This window comes from Pristiophorus japonicus, chromosome 3 (genome assembly GCF_044704955.1).
Source record: "Pristiophorus japonicus isolate sPriJap1 chromosome 3, sPriJap1.hap1, whole genome shotgun sequence".
NCBI lineage: Eukaryota > Metazoa > Chordata > Chondrichthyes > Pristiophoridae > Pristiophorus > Pristiophorus japonicus.
This window is the reverse complement of record NC_091979.1, coordinates 192,126,694-192,141,772: the sequence shown is the minus strand read 5'-3', so window position 1 is coordinate 192,141,772 and position 15,079 is coordinate 192,126,694. Positions and strand designations below refer to the sequence as shown.

Here is a 15,079-nt window from a genome sequence, read left to right as displayed (position 1 = left end):
AAAATAAAACACCGGAACACCTTCAGGGGACCCCATACAGGTAAAACGCTGAAAGAAAAAAAATGTAAAGATATTCACTAACCTTTTTTTGGAGTTCGACCTGCCTCCACGCAGTGGTCCTTCCCCCTGCTGCCACAGACTACCGCCTGCACCAATATCCAGCTCGGCAGGCGGGAGATCACTTATGCGACTTGGCCGCCAGAGACCGTCAGCAGGCGGTTCCCGGCGGCACTCCTCTCCCGCCGGATGCAGACCTTGAGGAATCTGTCATTGAGGGGAGAGCGGCTAAAAAACTCTGCAGCAACCGGCGGCAGTGGGCGGTAAGGCTACGAATTTCAGGCCCTAGATGCCTTAAGCCAATAATTGGATCTTGACTTTACAGTGTGACAAAGATACATGGTCTGCAGGACCGGAACCAATGTCCTAGGAGGAGTGTTTGCTAGAGCTGTGGGGAGAGGTTAAACTAATATGGCAGGGGGATGGGAACCTATGCAAGAAGACAGAGGGAAGTAAAATGGGGGCAGAAGCAAAAGATAGAAAGAAGAAAAGTAAAAGTGGAGGGCAGAGAAACTCGAGGCAAAACTCAAAAAGGGCCACATTACAGCAAAAGTCTAAAGGGACAAAGTGTGTTAAAAAGACAAGCCTGAAGGCTGTGTGCCTCAATGCGAGGAGTATTCGTAATTAGGTGGATGAATTAACTGCGCAGGCAGTTATTAACTAATATGATGTAATTGGGATTACGGAGACATGGCTCCAGGGTGACCAAAGCTGGTAAATCAACACCCAGGGGTATTCAACATTCAGGAAGGATAGAGAGAAAGGAAAAGAAGGTGGGGTAGCTTTCTGGTTAAAGAGGAAATTAACGCAATAGCTTGGATGATGTGGAATCTGTATGGGTGGAGCTGCAGAATACCAAAGGGCAGAAATCACTAGTGGGAGTTGTGTACAGACTATCAAACAGAAGTAGTGAGGTTGGGGACAGCATCAAACAAGAAATTAGGGATGCGTGCAATAAAGGTACAGCAGTTATCATGGGTGACTTTAATCTACATATAGATTGGGCTAACCAAACTGGTAGCAATACAGTGGAGGAGGATTTACTGGAGTGTATTAGGGATGGTTTTCTAGACCAATATGTCGAGGAACCAACTGGAGGGCTGGCCAACCTAGACTGGGTGATGTGTAACGAGAAAGGACTAATTAGCAATCTTGTTGTGCGAGGCCTCTTGGGGAAGAGTGACCATAATATGGTAGAATTCTTTATTAAGATGGAGAGTGACACAGTTAATTCAGAGACTAGGGTCCTGAACTTAAGGAACGGTAACTTCGATGGTATGAGACGTGAATTGGCTAGAATAGACGGGCAAATGATACTTAAAAGGTTGATTGTGGATAGGCAATGGCAATGGATGAACTTTAACAATTGTACATCTCTGTCTGGAGTAAACATAAAACAGGGAAGGTGGCTCAACCGTGGCTAACAAGGGAAATTAAGGATAGTGTTAAATCCAAGGAAGAGGCATATAAATTGACCAGAAAAAGCAGCAAACCTGAGGACTGGGAGAAATTTAGAATTCAGCAGAGGAGAACAAAGGGTTTAATTAAGAGGGGGAAAATACAGTACGAGAGGAAGCTTGCCGGAAACATAAAAAAAGACTGCAAAAGCTTCTATAGATATGTGAAGAGAAAAAGATTAGTGAAGTCAAACGTAGGTCCTTTGCAGTCAGAATCAGGTGAATTTATAATGGGGAACAAAGAAATGGCAGACCAATTGAACAAATACTTTGGTTCTGTCTTCACAAAAGAAGACACAAATAACCTTCCGGAAATACTAGGAGGCCAAGGGTCTAGCGAGAAGGAGGAACTGAAGGAAATCCTTATTAGTCAGGACATTGTGTTAGGGAAATTGATGGGATTGAAGGCCAATAAATCCTCAGGGCCTGATGGTCTGCATCCCAGAGTACTTAAGGAAATGGCCCTAGAAATAGTGGATGCATTGGTGATCATTTTCCAACAGTCTATCGACTCTGGATCAGTTCCTATGGACTGGAGGGCAGCTAATGTAACACCATTTTTTAAAAAAGGAGGGAGAGAGAAAATGGGGAATTATAGACCGGTTAGCCTGACATCAGTAGTGGGGAAAATGTTGGAATCAATTATTAGAGATGAAATAGCAGCATATTTAGAAAGCAGTAACAGGATCGGTTCAAGTCAGCATGGATATATGAAAGGGAAATCATGCTTGACAAATCTTCTAGAATTTTTTGAGCATGTAACTAGTAGGATGGACAAGGGAGAACCAGTGGATGTGGTGTATTTGGACTTTCCAAAGGCTTTTGACAAGGTCCCACACAAGAGATTGGTGTGAAAAATTAAAGCACATGATATTGGGAGTAATGTATTGACGTGGATAAAGAACTGGTTGGCAGACAGGAAGCAGAGAGTCAGGATAAACGATTCCTTTTCAGAATGGCAGGCATTGACTAGTGGGATGCCACAGGGCTCAGTGCTGGGACTTCAGCTATTTACAATATACATCAATGATTTAGATCAAGGAATTGAGTGTAATATCTCCAGCTTGCAGATGACACTAAGCTGGGTGGCGGTGTGAGCTGTGAGGAGGATGCTCAGAGGCTGCAGGGTGACTTGGACAGGTTAGGTGAGTGGGCAAATGCATGGCAGATGCAGTATAATGTGGGTAAATATGAGATTATCCACTTTGGTGGCAAAAACATGAAGGCAGAATATTATCTGAATGGCGGCAGATTAGGAAAAGGGGAGATGCAACGAGACCTGGGTGTCATGGTATATCAGTCATTGAAGGTTGTCATGCAGGTGCAGCAGACAGTGAAGACGGCAAATGGTATGTTGGCCTTCATAGCTAGGGGATTTGAGTATAGGAGCAGGGAAGTCTTACTGCAGTTGTACAGGGCCTTGGTGAGGCCTCACCTGGAATATTGTGTTCAGTTTTGGTCTCCTAATCTGAGGAATTATGTTCTTGCTATTGAGGGAGTGCAGAAAAGGTTCACCAGACTGATTCCCGGGATGGCAGGACTGTCATATGAGGAGAGACTGGATCGACTGGGCCTGTATTCCTTGGAGTTTAGAAGGATGAGAGGGAATCTCATAGAAACGTATAAAATTCTGACGGGACTGGACAGGTTAGATACAGGAAGAATGTTCCCGATGAACCAGGGGTCACAGTCTAAGGATAAGGGGTAAGCTATTTAGGACCGAGATGAGGAGAAACTTCTTCACTCAGAGAGTTGTTAACCTGTGGAATTCTTTACCACAGAGAGTTGTTGATACCAGTTCGTTAAGTATATTCAAGAGGGAGTTAGATATGGCCCTTATGGCTAAAGGGATCAAGGGGTATGGAGAGAAAGCAGGAGAGGGATACTGAGTTGAATGATCAGCCCTGATCTTATCAAATAGTGTTGCAGGCTCGAAGGGCCGAATGGCCTACTCCTGCACCTATTCTCTATGTTTTTATGTACTGATAGGATTTGGTTATATCAGATTCTTCAACTTCAGAGACTCCTGTTTCGCTGTTCTTTACTCGAACTGTCTTATTTTGAAAACATTGAGAGTGTAATTATCCCAATTTATGTCTTCTATAATCCTCCTGCTTCCCCCTCAATATGATGAATAATGGCCTGCAACCGAGGATGGTAGAGGAATGGGGAGTGAGAAAGGGAGGTGTGAATCTACATAGAGCATGAGAAATTTGCATGAAAAGCTGCCCATTCTAAACTGTGGCGGTTATAGGAATATTTGATAAGTTTAAAGGAGATGAATACCTATAAAGTGTGTGCGATTTAGTAGACGTTTATGTGTGTGCGTTTGTGTTAGTTACCTGTCTAAGGGTGATACATGTATCTTTATATGTTGGATTGGACTTCTAGATAGAGTAATGAGGCAAAAACCCAGTCGTCATTAAGAAAAAATTAGATACCATAATGGAGAGACTATAGTGTGTTTGTGGATAGATGGATTAAGATGGGCCAAATGGCCTTCCTCATTCTTAATTGTCTTGTGATGTTTAGCTTGAGGTGGGGGGTGGGGGAACAAGCTTTGCTCTGTCCTAAATCTTCTCATGTTCATGATAAATGCATCTTCCTTGTTTGATGGGCTGACTAATTCAGTTGGAACTTCTGAACAAAGACTAGTTGCTGATTGCCAACCGAAGCACCCCATGTTGGCAATACAAGGGCAAGCATGTGGATGAAGCAGTGACAGTAAAAACCCATTAAGGATCAGCAATAGTTGGCTTTGAGACCTTGTGTGTTCCATTCATTGCTACCTGGCACAATAAGATCCCAAGGTGACTACTGCTCCTTTTAGTTTTAGCTCTCTTTGTGGGTCTTTTAAGTGACAGCTGTGGCTCAGTGGTCACGCTTTTGCCTAAATCAGAAGGTTGTGCGTTCAAGTCCCACTCCAGAGATTTGAGCACAAAATCTAGGCTGACACTCCCAGTGCAGTGCCGAGGGAGTGCTGCACTGTCGGAGGGGCCATCTTTTGGATGAGATGTTAAACCGAGGCCCTGTCTGCTCTCTCAGGCGAATGCAAAAGATCCCAGGGCACTATTTTGAAGAAGAGCAGGGGAATTCTCCCCAATGTCCTGGCCAATATTTATCTCTCACCCAACAGATTACCTGGTGAATATCTTATTGCTGTTTGTGGGACCGTGCTGTGCACAACTACATTTCAAAAGTACCAAAACCAATTGATTGTAAAGTGCTTTGGGACATCTTGAAAGATGCTGTATAAATGCAAGATCTTTTTCTTCTTTCTTTCTCTCAAGTGCACACCATGTGGTTCCAACAAAGAACAGCTAATTTGAATTTTTACCCTGTATGAAGATTTCATAGCTAGAATTATCTTGGGGTGGGCTGAGGGGAGATGGTACTAGTTGATGCAGGGATTATCACACAGCTCTTTCAGCTCTGGTGACTGGGTTTGAATCCTGCCCAGATCAATGGGAGAAACCTCTGATTTTTCTACTAAATGTAATAGTTAGTCATTTGCGTAATGCGTTTGAGCAGTCTCATTCCAATTCTTAGCGTAAGTGAATCCACTGCTGCTAATATCAGTGTGTGGGGTGGGGGAGGAAGAGAAGCCTTTGCTAGAGATGCTCTGGCTACAATTGGATAGGTAAGAGTGGAACCAAACAAGCTTATCCCACTGAGGAAACATTTGAGAAGGATGTTGTGGTGCACTGTGTGAAAGGCCGCAGAGAGAGCGTGGTGGGATAGTGCACCATGGCCACAGAGGATGCCATTTGTGACTTTGGTTGGTGCTCTCTATGCTGTGCTAGTGGTGGTGGAATCCTGATTGGAGAGATTCAAACAGGAAAAGGTGGGCAAGGATTTGGGAGGTGACGTCATGTTGAAGGACTTTGGAAAAGGGACGGAAGTTAGAGATGGGGATAATAGGACAGATGGGTCAAGGACTTTTTTTTTAAAATGGAGATGATGACGGTAGTTTTGAAAGGGAAGTTGGCAGTACCTAGGAAGAGGGAATCATCTGTAATGGGTGCCAGAAAGGGAACTGGGTAGTCATCGGTTCAGTGGGAATGGAGTCTAGGGAGCAGGAGGTGAGTCTCCCGGATAGGATGAGTGTGGAGAGGGCATGAGGGGAGAATGTAGGGAAATTAGAGCGAGCAAAGTAAATAAAGAAAGAGAGGAATCCAAAATAGGCTGAAGAACATCAGAGGAGAAGTTTGGAATTGAATCTGTTTTCATTGTGTAGTGCCATTGTATTGTATGTGATTCCAGGTTATGTGGTGTAGTATTTTAATTGGTGCTGATTAACTGGTTTCAGAGCGGATAGGATAAGAGACTGTTAGTCTTGGTGTCTCAAGGATAGGGAGAGGGAAGACCATCTGAGGTTCCAGGGACCTCTTGATGGAAAGTATGATGCGACTCAGTCATGCTGCCCTCCATGGTCAATAATCATTTACAGTTGATGTTTACTCTCAAGGCCATGCGTGAAGAATGAGATACCAAAGGGCTGCTAACAGCCATAAAACTGTATTCCAACATGAGTCAGCAGAGAATGGGAATGGTCAACGATCAGAACCCTGTATAAAAATTCTGCATCCTGGAAGTTTTCGATATTCTAGTTTTAATAAATCTAATTTATTTTTTCTATTCCCTCCTCTTTAGATAATGACCATTCCGTGTCTCTGCTCCAGTTGATAGGAGAGCATCCTCCGAAGCAGATAACCGTGATGCATGGCCTTGACAAGAATCCAATATATGAGTTTGGCTTGGATGCGAATACTAGACAGCTAGCCAGAAACCATTTCCAAAACTCCTTCTTCCGTGACTTCTCGCTCCTCTTCACAATCAAGCCAACGTCCACAAACAGTGGTGTGCTCTTCGCCATCACAGACGCCAAAGAGGAAATCATCTACGTTGGAGTTAAGCTCTCAGAGGTCAGGGATGGATCCCAGAACATTATTTTCTACTACACAGAACCTGGTTCTCAAGAGTCCAATGAAGCTGCCACCTTCTGGGTGGAGCACTTGACCAACAAATGGACCAAGTTCGCCATCAGCGTGCAGGATGAGATGGTGGCACTCTACCTGGACTGCGAGGAATACAAGCGTGTCCACTTTGAAAGGTCTCCAGATGAGATGGAGATTGATGACTCCTCTAGAGTTTTTGTAGCATTGGCTGGTGGTGCAAAACCTAATAATTTTTTGGTAAGTGGCTTCTACTGTGAAAGAGTGCTTGTAAGTAGAATGATATAGAATTTACAGCACAGAAACAGACCATTCGGCTCAACTGGTCTGTGCCGGTGTTTATGCTCCAAACGAGCGTCCTCCCTACTTCATGTCACCCTATCAACATAACTTATTCATAGGAACAGGAGTAGGACATTGTAGTTTGTGATTGATTATTGTGCAGGAGCAAATTATTTTTTTCCCTGACAACTCCTGCCCAATTAGAACCAGGTTAAGTCTGCCTTAGCTTTTTACACTGGGTACTTCAAATTACTCTGTCCCCTCTACTGCATTGTGATAATTCTCACAGCAGTACATGGGAACAAAGGAATCAGGTGGAGGCTATTCAGCCCCTTGACCCTGTTCTACCTTTCAGTTAGATTATGGCTCATCTGTATCTTAATTCCATTTACCTGCCTTGATTCCGTAACCCCCAATACCCTTACCTAACAAATATCTATCAATTTCAGTTTTGAAATTTTCAATTGGCCTTCAGCCTCTACAACTTTTTCAGGAAGACAGTTCCAGATTCCCACTACCCTTTGTGTGAAACATAGAAACATAGGCCCCAAGTTTCGCCATGATTTGCTCCTGATTTTTAGGAGCAACTGGTGTAGAACGGAGTATCTTAGAAATCGGAATTCTCGCCATTTAGTTTGCTCCAGTTCTAGTCAGTTAGAACAGTTTCACTTTGGAACAGAATTTTTTTTTCAAAAGGGCGCGTGTCCGGCCACTTAAGCCTGTTTTCAAAGTTTCGTCAGTGAAAACTTACTCCAAACTAACTTAGAATGGAGTAAGTAAAGATTTTTGTACGCTCGAAAAAACCTTGTCTACACTTTAGAAAATCAGGCGTAGGTTACAAATCAGGTGTAGGGAATGGGGGAGGGCGGGGGGGTTTAAAGGGAAGTTTACAAACATTAAACACTTCAGTTTTACAAATAAAGAGCCATCATCAATAATAAATGATAAATACATCAATAAATCAACCAATAAATCAATCAAAAAAAATTAATAAAAAATAATTTTTAAAAAAATTAATAAATAAATCATTTTCTACTTACCGACTGCAGCACCGGGAGCCCTCCAACAGCGTGCTGGGATGCCCCCCCCCCCCCAGTGTGTCTCTGTCAGTGTCTCTATCTCTCTGTCTGTCTGTGTGTGTCTCTCATTCTCTGTCTGTCAGTGTCTGTGTTTCTGACAGCGAGAGGAGGGGGGTAGAGGGAGAGAGGGGGGGAGCAGAGGGAGGGAAGAGGGAGGGATGAGGAAGAAGGGGGAGGGATGGGGGAGAAGGGGGGGGAAGAAAGGATATGGGGGGGAAGTAGATTGGGGGAGTCGGTGAAGGAGATTGGGGTGGGGGGAAGGAGATTGGGGGGGTGGAAGGAGATTGGCGGGGGGGGGGGGGGAAGGGGAAGGGGGAGGGAGGCTGAATGGGCCGGCCCGAGACTTCGGGCAGGGCCCGTCCCCAGCACCAGATTTACAGGTAGGTGGCGTTGGGTTGGGTCGGGGGGAGCGCGGGTCGGTGGGGTGGTGGGAGGGAGGTCGGTTCGGTTCGGGTCGGGGAGAGGGAGGTCAGGTCGGGGGGAGGGAGGTCAGGTCGGATCCAGTCCGGAGGCGGGGGAGCGGGAGTCGGGTCGGGTCCGGGGCGGGGGGGGGGAGCGGGAGTCAGGTCGGTGTCGGGTCCGGTCCGGAGGCGGGAAGCGGGAGTCGAGTCGAGCTGGGAGGAAGCAGGAGCTGGCCATGGGAGGAGCCTTATTCACGCAGCCCCAGTGAGGCCATTGGGCCAGGGCTAGAGGCTGCGTGCTTTGGCCCCTCCCACACAGTTTCTGGCGCCTGGAGCTACTGCACTTGCGCGCCCACTGTAACGCACATGTGCAGAGGTCCCGGCACTGTTTTCAGCGCAGGGACCTGGCTCCGCCCCCTACAGCTCCTGCTGCGCTGCGCCGAGGGCCAGAGGACCTGCAAGGAGCTGGAGAATCTGGAGGTATTTATTAGGCGCATTTTGTGGCGCGAAAAACGGGCGTCCAGGTCGGGACTGCGCCGTTCTAGGCGCGGCTCGATACTTGGGCCCATAGAAAATAGGTGCAAGAGTAGGCCATTCGGCCCTTTGAGCCTGCACCACCATTCAATAAGTTCATGGCTGATCGTTCCCCTCAGTACCCCTTTCCTGCTTTCTCTCCATACCCTTTGATCCCCTTAGCCGTAAGGGCCATATCTAACTCCCTCTTGAATATATTCAATGAACTGGCATCAACAACGCTCTGCGGTGGGGAATTCCACAGGTTAACAACACTCTGAGTGAAGAAGTTTCTCCTCATCTCAGTCCTAAATGGCTTACCTCTTATCCTTAGACTTTGACCCCTGGTTCTGGATTTCCCCAACATCGGGAACATTCTTCCTGCATCTAACCTGTCCAGTCCCGTCAGAATTTTATATATTTCTATGAGATCCCCTCATTCTTCTAAACTCCAGTGAATACAGGCCCAGTCGATCCAGTCTCTCCTCATATGTCAGTCCTGCCATCCCGGGAATCAATCTGGTGAACCTTCACTGCACTCCCTCAATAGCAAGAATGTCCTTCCTCAGATTAGGAGACCAAAACTGAACACAATATTCCATGTGAGGCCTCACCAAGGCCCTGTACAACTGCAGTAAGACCTCCCTGCTCCTATACTCAAATCCCTTCGCTATGAAGGCCAACATGCCATTTGCCGTCTGCACTGTCTGCTGTACCTGCATGCCAACTTTCAATGACTGATGTACCATGACACCCAGGTCTCGTTGCACCTCCCCTTTTCCTAATCTGCCGCCATTGAGATAATATTCTGCCTTCATGTTTTTGTCACCAAAGTGGATAACCTCACATTTATCCACATTATACTGCATCTGCCATGCATTTGCCCACTCACCTAACCTGTCCAAGTCACCCTGCAGCCTCTTAACGTCTTCCTCACAGCTCACACCGCCACCCAGCTTAGTGTCATTTGCAAACTTGGAGATATTACACTCAAGTCCTTCGTCTAAATCATTAATGTATATTGTAAATAACTGGGGACCCAGCACAGAGCCCTGCGGCACCCCACTAGTCAAAACCTGCCATTCTGAAAAGGACCCGTTTATCCCGACTCTCTGTTTCCTGTCTGCCAACCAGTTCTCTATCCACGTCAGTACGTTACCCCCAATACCATGTGCTTTAATTTTGCACACCAATCGCTTGTGTGGGACCTTGTCAAAAGCCTTTTGAAAGTCCAAATACACCACATCCACTGGTTCTCCCTTGTCCACCCTACTAGTTACACGCTCAAAAAATTCTAGAAGATTTGTCAAGCATGATTTCCCTTTCATATATCCATGCTGACTTGGATCGATCCTGTCACTGCTTTCCAAATGCGCTGCTATTTCATCTTTAATAATTGATTCCAACATTTTCCCCACTACTGATGTCAGGCTAATTACCCGTTTTCTCTCCCTCCTTTTTTTAAAAAGTGGTGTTACATTAGCTACCCTCCAATCCATAGGAACTGATCCAGAATCGATAGACTGTTGGAAAATGATCACCAATGCATTCACTATTCCTAGGGCCACTTCCTTAAGTACTCTGGGATGCAGACAATCAGGCCCCGGGGATTTATTGGCCTTCAATCTCATCAATTTCCCTAACACAATTTCACAACTAATAAGGATTTCCTTCAGTTCCTCCTTCTCATTAGACCCTCGATCCCCTAGTATTTCCGGAAGGTTATTTGTGTCTTCCTTCGTGAAGACAGAACCAAAGTATTTGTTCAATCGGTCTGCCATTTCTTTGTTCCCCATTATAAATTCACCTGATTCTGACTGCAAGGGACCTACGTTTGTCTTCACTAATCTTTTTCTCTTCACATATCTGTAGAAGCTTTTGCAGTCAGTTTTTATGTTCCCAGCAAGCTTCCTCTCATACTCTATTTTCCCCCTCCTAATTAAACCCTTTGTCCTCCTCTGCTGAATTATAAAATTCTCCCAGTCCTCAGAGAGTCCCTCATGTGCTTATCTAGCTTCCTCTTTAATGCATTTATGCTATTCACCGCAACCACTCCTTGAATTAGCAATTTCCACATTCTAACCACTCTCTGGTTATAGAAGTTTCTCATGAATTCCTGATTGAATTTATTAGTGACTCATCATCATCATCATTGGCAGTCCCTGAAGCGAGGATGACTTGCTTCCACGCCAAAAAGGGATGAGTCCACATGTGTTTCAATGTTCCAGATCCCGAACTAAAATTCCAGATCCCTAACTACATCTTGAAGGGTGGAAGATGCCTGTGCGTGAATTTTTTTAACGTGTGGTGACCGTTGCACACCAGCCACCACACGGGCTTGGTCTTGGTCCAGTGGCAAGGATTAACCAGGACGACTCGCTCTGCTGCACGGACCGAGCGCACACAATTGCAGTGTGGGCTCGTCCGTGCTGCTCCTGGGCCCTCGCCTCGTCTGAGCCTCAAACTCACACCTCTCCTGGGCCCCGGTCACTTCCATGTACAATCTCTTGCCGCTCCTTCGTCCCTCGTGCTGTGCCTGCCCACGCTGCAATCAGCGACCTGGCTTCGCAGCCGTTGCCCTCCTGCAGCAGCACGTGCTGCTCCCTGCAGTGGTATTCTGCCGCACATTGCTCCCTCCAATAGCCCCGGCCTGCTGATGGTCTTGCAGGCCAGGACCGCGCCAATTAGTGACTATCTTATATTTATGGCCCCTAGTTTTAGATTCCCCCACAAGTGGAAACATTTTCTCTGCATCCACCATATCAAAACCCTTTATAATTTTAAAGACCTCTATTAGATCACCCCTCAGCTTTCTTTTTTCTATAGAAAAGAGCCCCAATTGATGTATAATAAAAGTTCCAATGTAAGACTTCCTTCTAATGGAATCGCTGTGAGATAACAGCGATTTAGAAGGTCCTCAGTGATCAGTCTGAGATCTGGTCACGATTGTCGTGTTACATCGGTTCATGGATACTTGTCCTGCATTGCTGCTTGTGTTGTACTGTTTAAGCTGCAGACATATTTCTTTGCCGTGTAGCTAAATCGGGGCTGCATTACAGAAGAGCGCAATTTAACATTGATGGGAGCAGCTTTGCCTTATTCCCATGGGAACAGTGTGATTGTGGTAACAAAGGATGTTTGACAAGTATATTTTGAAAAACCCCAATTGTTCCCCTGTTTTGGAATGTGCACTGATTTAAAGAAAGGCTTGCAATTATATAGCGGATTTCATGACTTCAGGACATCCCAAAGCACTTTACAGCCAATAAAGTACTTTTGAAGTGTAGTCGCTGTTGTAATGTAGGAAACGCATACAGAAAAGTTGCACATACAGCAATATGATAACTATTGGCCCAGGACACTAGGGAGAACTCCCTTGCTCTTCAAATACTGCCAAGGGATGTTTTACATCCACCTGAGAGGGCAACCGTAAGTTTAACGTCTCATCAGAAAGATGGCACCTCAGACATTGCTGCACTTCCTCAGTACTGCACTGGGAGCATCAGAATAAATTTTGTGCTCAAGTCTCTGGACTGGGGCTTGAACCCACAATCTTCTTGCTTAGAGTGAGAGTGATAGCAACTGAGCCACAGCTGATACTCTCATTTATCTGACATACAAGGACAACCAGAACTCCTGCCTTTTTCTTTGTAAAGTACATTATTGCTTTAAAAATCCTCGCTTCAGGCTCCCTTGATAGCTCAGCTGGTTAAAAGGCAGCACATTACTTCAGTCACACAGATCCAGAAAAGTGCATCCAGCATGCTTGCACATCAACAGGATATGTGCTGGGGTGGGGAGCTTGCAGGTGGTGGAGGGGGGGACAGAAGGTAATTGGTACAGGGCTGGTTAATTAGGGTAGGGGGGGGGTGAAATTAGTGCATAGTTCTCTTCATTTGAACTTGAGTTGGGTAAAAGGATGTCTGTTCAACAATAAACCTGTAATTAGAATGTGTAATGTGTTGGGCAGTTATTTAAGCTGCTTTGCAAGCTAATAAGAGAGAACAAGTGAAAAGGGGAGACATTTGTGGGCAGGGAAGGAAATCACTTAAGGCATACAATCCCAAAGCCTGAATTTGGTTTGTGAAAGGTTGGATGGAGAGAAGATGGCCCCTCCTTTTGTTTAACTTAGTGTTGTCCAGTACATGAGCCACTAGTTGGAAATCCAGATGTGGCTAATTGCGTTTCTGATTAGTCAATAAAAAACGACTAACAGACACTGTTGTTGACCATGTGATCTCAATACTCTGATTCGTCTGGATGTGAAATTTAATCTTTTTGTGCGTTTGCTGGTAAAATAGTGAAACACAAAGCAGAGCATGCGAGTGTTATCGTTGGGAATGCTTAACTTGCTTGATTACTGAATAGTGTGATGGATGCTCAGTAAATATATACACATGAATACTGTGCAGGTGTGTGAGGTGGTTTCTACTGAAATTAGTGCAGTGTCACCATAGTCACACCTGTTGTGGTCAGCAATTTCTGTTGGACAGCACTGGTTTCGCCGAAGAGACGTTCACGGGACTGATAGATCGAAAACTATGATGGATGTTTGGGGCTTTATACCCGGTTTAATGGCTTCCACTCGCTGCAGATGGGAATTTTCAAATAATACATTATGCCCCAGGTGATGACATCATCTCCGTACTTTATGAGGATAGTTCTCAGTTGTGGATCAATGTAAATGTTTATATGAACACTGTCAGTCTGCCATTCATACAACTGTTGTTTGTCATTTTAATCATAACACCGCATGAACAGAATGTTGGTTGAATAGCTATGGGGTACAATTTTAGCCCACTCGTGGTCCTCCCAGCCCCCTCCTGGGCTATGTTCACAACGCACAGCTCCTCATTGTGTATCCTGTGTGTAACTCACAGTTCCCAACTATAAATAACCTACCCTCCCCATTTGTGAATCGCTACAACAGCCACTCTCCAGATTAGAAGTCTTGTCAACTTATATAAGTATCATTCCCTCTCTTTGAATCACTAGGTAAGAAATGTTGTCAACATTTACTTTAACAGGACCTTCCATAATGGATCAAGTTTCCTCAGATCCCATCTTCAAGTGGCGCTGGCGTCTGCTTGTCTTCAAAGTGTTGCTGAAAATGTCTGACAGGTTAAAAACTTAGCTGATTTCCCCTGTCCTGCACAACTCTGATTAAAGACAAAACCTCCTGCAACAGTTCTATATTTGGAGGAGTCCTGTGCATGAGATACTTGCCAGCAGCCAGTCACATGAATGTGACACAGAGATAAGGAAATCACAAGCCTCTCGCGCTCTGAGACTTCTCTGAAATGGGGCACTTTGTGCTGTGAGAAAAGAGACTTTCTGCCTCATTTCACCTACCTCCCCCTCCAATGACATACCAATGCTTTCATTCACCAGGCAAAGTATGGAAAACCATTTCAGATTAAATCCAGAAAGAAAAGCATCCAAGAATACCTGCGTCTTCACAAGAATAATGTCGTCTACATTTAGTTTGGATACTCTCGCTGACCTACATTGACTCCCAGTTCAGCAGTGCCTAAATTTAAAATTCTCATCCTGGTGTCAAATCCCTCCATGGCCTCACCCCACCCTATCTCTGTAACCTCCTCAAGCCCTAAAACCCTCCGAGATCTCTGCGCTCCTCCGATTTCTTTCGCGCTTCCATTGGCGGCAGTGCCTTCAGCTGTCTCGGCCCTAAGCTCGGGTAGTCCCTCCCTAATTCTCTCCATTCTTCTACCTTTAAGATGCTCCTTAAAACTTAATTCTTTGACCAAGTTTTTGGTCAACTGTCCTAATATCTCCTTATCCTAATATCCTTCTTCGTCCTTCTTGACTTGTCTGCAGCCTTTGATACAGTTGACCATTCTATCCTTCTCCAGCACCTCTCCACCATCGTCCAGCTGGGTGGGACTGCACTCACCTGGTTCCATTCTTATCTCTCTAATCGTAGCAACGGCTTCCCTTCCCACCCCCGCATCGTTATCTCTGGTGCCCCCCAAGGATCTATCCTTGGCCCCTCCTATTTCTCATCTACATGTTGTCCCTTGGTGACATCATTCGAAAACACCAGCATCAGTTTCCACATGTACGCTGATGACACCCAGCTCTACCTCACTACCATTTCTCTCGACCCCTCCTCGATCTTGGAATTGTCAGACTGCTTGTCCGACATCCAGTTCTGGATCAGCAGAAATGATCTCCAATTGAATATTGGGAAGACCGAAACCATTGTTTTCGGTCCCCACCAGAAACTCCGTTCCCTAGCCATTGACTCCATCCCTCTCCCCAACTCCGTCTGAGGCTGAACCAGACTGTTCACAACCTAGGTGTCATATTTGACC

At 45.5% G+C, this 15,079-nt stretch overlaps 1 protein-coding gene across 4 annotated transcripts in view; it reads left to right on the top strand.

Moving 5' to 3' along the window:
* col18a1a (collagen type XVIII alpha 1 chain a) overlaps window positions 1-15,079 on the top strand; it is a 468,959-nt gene that overhangs the window by 273,030 nt on the left and 180,850 nt on the right. For all 4 annotated transcript variants that reach the window (XM_070876137.1, XM_070876138.1, XM_070876136.1 and 1 more), the window contains one exon: window positions 6,168-6,709. In XM_070876137.1, coding sequence (XP_070732238.1) covers window positions 6,168-6,709 — 542 coding nt within the window. The remainder of the gene's footprint in view (window positions 1-6,167; window positions 6,710-15,079) is intronic.